Here is a 10,200-nt window from a genome sequence, read left to right as displayed (position 1 = left end):
AATATGATAAAGTCATTATTTGGTCCAAAATAGAATTTGACAAAATAACTAAACTCATCACAAACATCTATCCATCCATTGTCTTGGTATAAGGTGTCTCAACTTATGCATTTTAGGAAAGAAGTTTTAACTTAGATTAAATATAGATCATAAACTTTTAATCGCAGTTTGTTCTATAATTAGAATACAATGTTAACAAGTCACATTTGCTATTAAAAATAATCCAAGAAAGCTGACTCACATACCAACCAAAGGCATATTCAGACCAAAATGTTGAATCAGATCCATACATTGTATAACTGCCTTGGTACCAACCCACCTCTTCCATCTTGAATGCTTCTTTGCTTTCTATGACAAAGAATTCCCTCCCTTTTCTGCCAATTAAAAAAAAACAAATAAAATGCAATCTTGGATGTTGCAAACTAGCTCTTCCTACTCTTTGTAGGGTCTAAGCCAATGAAAATGTGGCCTAACCGTCCCCTAACTCCGTCCTTGGTTCCATAGAGGTCATCGCGGTCCTCTCCTCATTTGGACTTGCTCCAGAGGTGGACGAAGCATGTCGTGATGGCTCCGACGACGATCTTTATGGAGCCGAGGGAAGCAAGCTTCCTCTGGCCGCGGTCCTAGATACAGGTCAGGTCAGGAAAGCTCGAGCCTCTGGAGATCTTGGAGCCGAGGGACGTTTTGGAGTGCCTATCAAATATGCCTAAAAAATAGTCATATTTACGAAGCATACAAGCTTATATTGGTGTTTCATTCGTTAACCATCTTTCGGTTTTAGAGTGCCTACCAAGCACACCTAAAGACAGAAACGTCTATCAGTAAATGGTCCTATTTAGCAGTTGTTTGCATTAAGTGCCTTAACATAATGTAGATTCATTAATGCACCCAAATAACCATTTAAAAAATGTGTTACTAGACAATAATAATATCTGATATATATATATATATATATATTACCATTTTAGGTTCATTAATTTAAAATGTTACTTTTACTTTTATTATTTCAAATGCTAATTAAATAACCATTTAATACTACACTTTTCAAAGACTAAGTAAACACTTGTTTAGCTTTAGCATAAATGTAATTGAACAATTAATTTTCGTTTATGGCAAATCTAAAACCTAAGGGCCTGTTTGGAATCACAGCGCTGGGATGGGCATTCACACATTTGGTGTTCCCAAGGCAAAATCTTGGTCAAACGCCCACGGTGGTCCCGTTTGGAATCTGGGTGCTAGGATGGGGGCATTTATACATTTGGGATGGGAAGTGAGACCCTTTCTCCTTTGTACTTATACTAAAGGATGGATTTGGCAGAGCTATAGCTGGCAAAGCAGCTGACACTTCTTCCTCAAATGCATAAAACTTCGTAAACGCCCATCCCCAAACAGGCCCTAAAAGTATTTGTAATTTCATATTAAAAATTGTTGCTCTATTTACTACTAAACACAACTATTTTATTTAGTACTAGAAATCGTTTTCATTTAGAACTGAATATTGTTGTTTTAATATAAAGTGAAGTATTAAAAAAACTGAAATAAATATCAGCTGGATATGACCAATTAAAACAACAATATTCAGTTCTAAATGAAAATGATTTTTAGTACTAAATAAAATAGTGATGTTTCTTTTTTTTTTGAAAGGCAAGCTGGGATTAGGCAGACCCCCACCAGTTATTATTCAAGGTACCACTGGGTTTTGAACCTGCAACGTCCCACCACAAGGAGACGTGCACTGACAGCTCCTACCAACCACGCAGAGCCCCCCTGTTGGTAAATAAAATAGTGATGTTTAGTAGTAAATAGAGCAACAATTTTTAATATATGAAATAGCGATTTTCAGTAGTAAATAGATCAATGATTTTCAATAGTACTGAACGTAATTTGCTGATATTTATATGGACCAAAGATTGTTACCTTAACAATAAAATATCAGTGGACAATTTTTGCTTTCACAATACAAACAATCTTTGCCATCTAAAATAAACTGTTGAGACTGATGATATCGATATTGCAAATCTCAACTTTGAACTCCACCAAGATGCCATTGGAGAGGAGCAGGGGGGAGCTAAGAATCTAAATTACGGTGGGCACAACTAAACAACCAAATGTTTTATTGGTGCAGCATGCTCTACAGACTGAACAACCAAATGACATTGAAAAGCTAATGTCTCGATCTGTCTTTTTTCTTTTCTTATTTTTCTCGATTTTCAGTGCAGGTGAAAATAGCATAGAACAAATAAAAAATATACAACCTTGTCTGTTCCAATTTGCAGAGCATACTTCTATTTCGATTTTAGATCTCAAAAACGAGAATCTTAGAAGAGTTTTCAGTTCTAACTCAACAAAAAAATTGCATGCTTGTGTCTTAGATTTTCAATGACTATAGAAACACAAGTTTTGACGTCGAATAAGAGAGATACAAATATAAGAATAAAGATTGTTTTGCATAAAATAATAAGATATTTGAGAGAAAATTTGCATACATTTTGGAACTTTGAATGTGTGAAAAGTAAAAAGTCTTTTTAAAACCAAATATTTACAATTTTGGACATGGGAAGAATAGCAAAAATTATGAGGCATTTCGAAAAATGTGTCATTTTTGCCTTGCAGTAGAGTCCTTTTCAGTTAATCAAATGGGTGTTTAGATAGGAGAAAATGAAGATTTGAAAGAAGGCACACATGACTTAAAATGTCTGAGCCTTGTTGAAAATTGGATGTCCCGATATTGTGTATGTGCCTCCCAATTAAAGTTGGGGATCAATGTCACAAATCTTGGTGCATATATTTGAACAACATAGTACTTTTGGATCAATGAGCCACCTAAATAGATATTCATTTCTTCCACTTTAGCAGTAGCTACACACTTCAGCAGTTATAGGACAGTACTCCATCAATTCATGGAATATCAGGCCTGTAATTACAAGATCTACATGCATGGATATATGACATTTAATAACTTCTGTGAGTAAAGGTAATATCCATCTGGGTAGAACCAAACTTAACAAAGAAATCCTAGTATACCACCGGGGATCATCACAATCTTATGAGGCCATGTCACTATTTTTCCATCTTCATTCTCTGATCTCAGTATATCTTTAACATAACCTTGGCTGCTTCACTTGATGCATAAAGTCTGCTCAAAGGACAGGAAGCCGAATAATTGCAAACTCGCATTCTCCTTTTGCACTGGCGTAGGCAGGATTGCATGTGGGCAACTCAGAGTTGTACCTTAAGCAGGAGATGAGGACGGATGATTAAAGCTATGGCTACAAGAACTTGAACCTTCTTGTTGCTTGTCACCTGGTTTTCTTTTGATTTTCTTTGAGACCTCCTCTTCTTTCACATCTAAGAACCCAACAAAGTCCCTGATGCTAGATGTTTTCCTCACAGTTCGTGCACTTGAGTCAGGTGAACCAAGCTCACTGTTGTTGCCACCGTACTTTTTGTACTGACCAGCAGCAGAGACAAAGAAAATTGCAAGTGCAAGAAGGGATGCTACCCCGCAAAATAAGAAGAGGCCCCAGAAACTCTGAAGGCCAAGTTGGTTAGAAGATGCATCATTGCTCTGTTTGGCACACCCGGTCAGTGGTAACCACTCATCATGTATCCTCTGAAGATCTCCATTTTCAGAAAGCGCAAGGATGGCAGTTGACATGTCAACTGCTAGGGGAGAATCTCTCTGAAAAGCCTGCAGGGAGAACAGGGAACCACACTAACTTGTAAATACTTTTTGTTGTTATTATAATGAACGGTAGACTAATGGAAAAGAACTTCAAGTAGGCCCTTGCACATTGGCAAGGAGGTGTTAAAGCATGATTGGCAAACTAACACTAAACTACCTTCTGTATCCTCAATGACTCGGGTACCCCTCATTTTATAGAAACAGTAGCAAATTCAGAGACAATTCACCAGAATGATAGATAAATCTAGACCACCCGGAGACAACTTACAAGAAGAAAATTTATCATTGTTTCACTGTTCCAAAGAATGGGGTAGCAGGTCAGGACCAATTTCAAATCATTTGGCTAAAATAATGGGAGGGTTTGTTTGTTGCTGTTTAGCTTCTTAGCTCCATGGAGGTAGTAAGAAATGGGGACAAAAAAATTCTTTCTTGGATCTGTGAATATCAAATTAGACAAGGGTATACAAGTAATAGACCAAGTAATTTTTGGTCATAAAGGCAAAACTTTTAGCAAATACAGGTGCAATAGAAGTAAAATACAAAACCAATTTGTGAAAATGATTAGTGTAAATATACTCACAAATCCCCATCCACTTTTAGTGAACTCCCGTCCCACAATCTTGAACTTGCAGTTGTCTGACAAGAAAAGTTCTACATATGGAAGCTCATCAACAATGGCAGAAACTCCACCATTGCTTGGCCCAAGCAAAAGAGCATCCATATATTCTTTAGGGCCTCCCAAAGCTTTGAGCCTTGAACTTGCAATGTTCAGTTCTTCCATCATATAGTTTCTAGCAAAAGAACCAACTTGGTATCCTATAGGTTCATTGCTTGAGATCAAGCTGTCTATTCCTTCGATCCGAGATGAAAGCTGCTGCACTGTCAGAATTGATGTCAAACTTGCTGTGTAGCTCGAGTTGATAATCAAGACCACAAACATCCATATGATCAGCACAAAACGTCCAAGTGTGCTAACCGTGTTCTCTCCTGTAATATGTCCAGGTATGTGATATCAGTTTGAACACTACACTCAATTACTTCAATAATAAAAGGTTGAAAAATCATTTGAATTAGAAAGAAGCTGGAAATCCAAAGCTAAAGTTTCAGCAATGCAGGTGATTTAAGAGTACTTACTATGTGCAAAGAACATTGTTGAAAAGCTAAACCTGCACAATGGAAGTACATGTCCCATTAGATGGGAATTCAAAAAATTGAAGCAAGCACTAAAATTTGTGCACCAAAATGCAATCAGCTAGCTAACACACAAACTTTGACATTAAATTATGCAAGAAATATGATACGAACAATATGGGGAGTTCATACAATTTTCCATTATTATGCTTACAATGGGACTTGTAAGGGCACCTTTATTCTTTTGTTAGACCAAGTCATTACCAACATGCATGTCTTGTATCATGGGCACAGGATTGGCAACCTGCCAATGAACTGTGAACTAGTTCATACAAATGATAAGGAATACACAAACACATGTATGTATCTAAAATGAAGCTACTTTTGAGTACTAGGATGATGAAGTACCCAGCAATCCATTGACTCTGGTTACTCTGTCTTGATACTATAAATATATTATTGATGTGAAAAACAATTAATTACATCCTAGTTTTGGCTTCTGAACTTTCCTCTCATAACCATTATAGAACCCATTGCAATTGACAAATCCGTATATCATAGAAGAGTAACTGAATGGAAACAATAATTTACTGCCGAATATATTTCTTAAAACTTTGAACTTGTCAGACATGAAAAAGATATTCATTAAGAGGTCGGATATCAATCACTAGATTCACTACAAATAATTTTAAATCCTTTTTTCTTTCCATATGGAGTTGGATAAATAAAAAAATGGACACCAATTGTTTTGAACTGATCATACTAGAACTTTCATCCTCATTCATTTTTCTTCTCGTATGATTGTTTCAGCTGACATTACTATTTTACTGTGCTCCCATGATAAGGGATGGCACATAAATGAGGTATGCAGTAAACCTCTTGGATGTAGAGCTGTGTGTGTGTGTGTGTGTTTGTTTTTATATGTATATCTCTCTGTGTCTGTGCATGCACATATATGCAACATCCGGTCCTGACATAACTCATAAAGACTGAATGCCTAGTACATGGGTTTTCACCAGCTCCACCCATTAATCATATTTAGGTCATTGGATGATGCACAATGCGGAGTAACCCAGCAGCACTTGTAAACATAATAGTAGTGCAAAATGATTTTATGTCCTGAAAAGGGGTATGTAATCTTTAAGCCAAAAATCAATGTGTAACCTGCAATAAGAGTTGAGATTTTCATGCATTTCTATATTGTCTTTGGTTCTATGTCAGCATCTAACCTACTTATTGTAACACTTCCATCCTCAGTTACACATAAACCTTGAGATGTAATTGAAAAAGGGAAATAAGATCACCACTTCTTTACATATCTACCAAACACAAAAGGATTTCACGAGTTATCTAACTGGTGACAGTTACCTATTCATAACTTCATAAGCCTTATCTGCTCTCCCTTAGAAACACATTTTTCATATACCTATTCATAACTTCATAAGTCTTAGCTGATTTAAGCATATGCTATGTAATGTTTCATATAATTTTTCAATGAATAGCATGTCATGTGATTTTCCTGTACTGTTCTTTAGTTTGTTAGACTCAGTGGAATTATTATTACATAAGGTATGTGTTTTTTGTCTTCGACAGATTCCTGTTTCGTTGAGGTATAAACATTTTCTATTTCATTTCTCGAAGCTTCTGTATGACAAAAGTACAATCTCATCATGTCACACAATGTTAAGGGATAGGAGGAAATTATTCAACATTTATTGCTCACAAAGAAATAAAGTAGTCTTTAGCACTGAAGCACATTATTTATTCAATGATCACTAAAGACAACAAGACAAGAGAACATAACAGAACTGTTTGAAATTAGTCCAAACATAAAAGAGAAAAAGCAGAACATATGAACTAACAGTAGCTCATAGTATGCCAAAACGTTTATACTTATTTAACAGAAAGGAACAAAATTAGATGCCTACTCCAAATCGGATATCTGGAGAAAAAAAGGGACTTGAGATAATGACATTACCAAAATACTGTAACAATCTGCTGCCTTGGTGGTCCACGGAATTCCTGATTTGTTCGATGCTCAAGTACCCAAACAACAGCCCCTACTGTTAGAAAAAAGGCTCCTGTCACTAACCACATTTGCCATGTAAATGGCTTTAGGAAAGACCAAGGACTTGAGTTAATCTCCTTCACTGGAGCAACTATTACAAGACCAGATTCGATAAAAGGCTGAGTAAAATCAACAATCCTTGTCCTGTTTGTTACAATAGCTATGTCCCCAACAACAGCATCAAAGTTCTGAAGATGAAAACACACGCAAAGAGGCTTAAGAGATAGAAAATTCATAAAGCTACAGAAAAATGATGGACAATTCATAGAGAACTGGGAAAAAGCTCATAATGAATACTAACATTTAATGCAACCATACTGACAAGATCATTGTAGATTGGGTTTGATTTTCCATCACCATACAATATATATTGGTGAGGTACGGCATAAGGTAGCTGCTTGATTGCAGCCTCAAAAACATCTATACAAAAGCCTCTGGCTGTGTCAGGGCCACTTCCCTTGGTTACCATCTGTGTGTAACTTGCTCTGTAAGGAACACCAATTCTCAATGGCTTGCCATTGTTTGGGAACACCCAACCACGTGGTTTTATTGCTGTGTCACCAGGCCATATAACACTATGAAGTTGTTGGCTACTGCTGGAAGTATTTGGTGGCTTGTCATATAATGTTTCAGGGGGGTCAACTGACAAACCAGAATAATTAGACCAGTATCCAATCCTCCTAAACCCGGTTCCCCCGATATTAATGATATCATACGCTGGATGAATCAAGTCTTTATTTGAATTAAGCTGGATCTGACCGGTGAGACCTGCAAAGTTTGTCTGCAGCAATCTCTGAAGTAACTGCTGGCCTCCATCGAATACCTTGAGTATTGACAAGTTAAGTATGCTTCCATTCAAATTATGTAATCTTGGATCATAAGAGAAAGAAACATTCCCTCCTCCAATCAAAAAATCATTAATAGCATGAGCAATCATCCAAACAGTATCATATGCATAAAGCCCATATCTGTTCAAACCGGAATCAGCTTTCCCCTGTTTAACAAGAGAGTTCCATCTAGAAGTAAAAGCTCTCGTAAGGTTTGAATCTGGTATATGATGGCGAAATGCCATAACTCCTTGAAGAAGGTCTATCGTGCTACCATTGAGAGGCACAGATGAATCTAAAACAGAAGTTAGCCAATCTGTTGCTACCCATACATAGCCATTGCTCATCATCCCAAGGCTTTTTGCTATAGAAAAGATTTGAAGGCCTGAGTCTGGATTCACATGTACAACATACACCCTGGATTCCATCATATTTATTGAGGCTAACACATCCTTAACTGAATTTGCATCAGCACCAGGAAGTAATGAAGCTTTGTAGGAAATTTTAGAACGTTTCTTTGCAAGTGCATCCCCCAATGTGGATATCCCATTTCTCCCATAGTCATCATCCACAAATATGGCTACAACCTCTCTCCATCCATAGTATTCGATCAGATCAGCGACTCCCTTCATCTGGAAATAGTCACTCTGTGTTGTGCGGAGGAAAAAAGGATATTGCAGTGCAGAAAGTGTTGGGTCAGTGGCTGCAAATGACAGCAGAGGCACATGAAGCTCATTAACAACATGGGAGATCACATGGCCAATTACTGAGGATTGAGGACCAATTATTGCCACCAAATCTTTCTCCATGAGCTGCAAAGCTGCAAACACAAGGCAGTCAATTTCAAGAACTACAAGTTACATGATACTCCATCATTGTTAACATGGCCATTATGAAAAGCCATTAAAGTTTCCATAATAATTTTATAAGAAATCTCATTTTTTCTTGCAAAAGCATCAGTTTTCGTCATTTGCCGTGAGGCTTCATGAGGATTCCTCCTTGATGCTTTGTGTGCTAATCTAATTTTCATGAGAAGTGGGCGTTGTGGGGGATTATTTCCTTTCAAAGACGCATGCTAAAACACTCCTTCACACAACCGTGAGACACATAAATAAGTTGGAAAAAAATATAATAAATTCACTATGAACAATAGTTCCACCTTGGCGGCTAGGTCTCTGTTCATGGGGACGGTTTCTCCGTGTAAATATCAAAAACAACAACAGTTGCACCTTTAAACGCAGGAAAAGTTCAAGAAAAATTACCAAAACTTGGAATCCAAAGGAAGACGGTGACAGAAGAAAATAAGTACATGCTTACCTTCTACAGTTCCAAGAAAACCGTTGCACTTAGTATCCTGCAGAATTATGTTGAGCCGCGTGCCTGGTAGAATGTTAGGATTTGCATTCACATCATCGACTGCTGCCTGTATAGTTCCCTTTGCTGCTCTCCCGATGATGGAGTCGAAGGTGAACAGGGCACCAACGTTCACAACGCTCGGCCTCGAAGCAACAACGGTTCTGTTTTGCCCCATGACTTTCGTTGTAAACCAAGACAAAAGGACAATCATGGAAGCAAGCACAACACACTTCATGGTGAAAGACCAGGTGAACTCAAAGAATTCTCCCAAAACCAAATTCAAACGAGGAATTTGTTTGGATACCCAAAGAACAACCACAGGCACCAAAAATTGAGACTACCCACATAGAAAGACCACCATAATACTAAGAAACAACCTACGGTAAGCACTAACCAGACCAACTAAGAGACCGCTCTGAGATCCCTCTTCGGCTAATCCATTGACGTAGTTTTCAATATGTCAAAAAGAAAAATCACGACCATCAATCCCGGCCGACAAATCAACGAAGGGCCCAACTTCAAACGGCTTCAAAAATGAAGAGAGAAGAAGAAAAGAAAGCTCAATTCATATGGTGTGGAAGGGAAGCAAACCATAAAAACTTGGGAAAAAAATCGATCTAAAAATGAGAATTGGGAAACCAGTATAGAGTTGACCACTAGCCGGCTCAAGCAACCATGAAACTGAGACCCTATCAACTAAAATACAAGGCAGAATCTCGTCTCGTTAACAAGTCAAGATTGGAAAATACCCAACAACAAAAAATTCATTAATCACTCGGAATTTAATGCAGCAGTTTCATTAGAGGACGAGGTTCAGAATCTGTAATAGTTATACAACATGATTTATTTATTTTTTCTTTTTTTGAAGCTTTAGTTTTACTTACCCACGGTAAAAAAAGGGAGCATAACAAACAAGTCTCGACCACCCTCATCCTTTCCAGCAGTGGGATGCTTTTTTTTTTCTGACACAAGTACCCTGGTAAAACTCCGCCTGTGTAGTTATACACTGCCGGTCCCAAGCCCGGATAAAGGAGGAGGGTTGCGGTAGGCTTGTGACAGCCAGCATAAAAACTTTGTCATATCCTATGAAAATGAACCAATATGAGAATTTCGTTGGGGCGTTCCCTACTGAG

General features: G+C 37.6%; 1 protein-coding gene across 1 annotated transcript; it reads right to left on the bottom strand.

The window, feature by feature from the left end:
* Positions 1 to 2,824: 2,824 nt before the first annotated feature.
* LOC149830764 (glutamate receptor 3.5-like) lies at positions 2,825 to 9,712 on the bottom strand. The gene is made up of 6 exons (XM_090011869.1): positions 9,029 to 9,712; positions 7,186 to 8,531; positions 6,795 to 7,072; positions 4,820 to 4,851; positions 4,266 to 4,672; positions 2,825 to 3,691 (listed from the first exon to the last, which is right to left on the bottom strand). Exons 1-6 carry the CDS (start codon positions 9,300 to 9,302, stop codon positions 3,233 to 3,235), a joined length of 2,796 nt encoding a protein of 931 aa, XP_089867995.1. The 5' UTR covers positions 9,303 to 9,712; the 3' UTR covers positions 2,825 to 3,232.
* Positions 9,713 to 10,200: the final 488 nt, after the last annotated feature.

This window comes from Nuphar pumila, chromosome 7 (assembly GCF_984573655.1).
Source record: "Nuphar pumila chromosome 7, dmNupPumi1.hap1.1, whole genome shotgun sequence".
Classification (NCBI taxonomy): domain Eukaryota; kingdom Viridiplantae; phylum Streptophyta; class Magnoliopsida; order Nymphaeales; family Nymphaeaceae; genus Nuphar; species Nuphar pumila.
Note: the sequence above shows the minus strand (reverse complement) of the source record. Positions and strands in the feature narration are given on the sequence as shown.

Coding starts and splice junctions, on each gene's coding strand:
- LOC149830764 (XM_090011869.1), bottom strand. CDS start 9,302: ATGAAGTGTGTTGTGCTTGCTTCCATGATTGTCCTTTTGTCTTGGTTT. Junction 8,532..9,028: donor TTTTCTTGGAACTGTAGAAG/GTAAGCATGTAC, acceptor TTGTGTTTGCAG/CTTTGCAGCTCATGGAGAAA. Junction 7,073..7,185: donor TCAGTATGGTTGCATTAAAT/GTTAGTATTCAT, acceptor TTTCATCTTCAG/AACTTTGATGCTGTTGTTGG.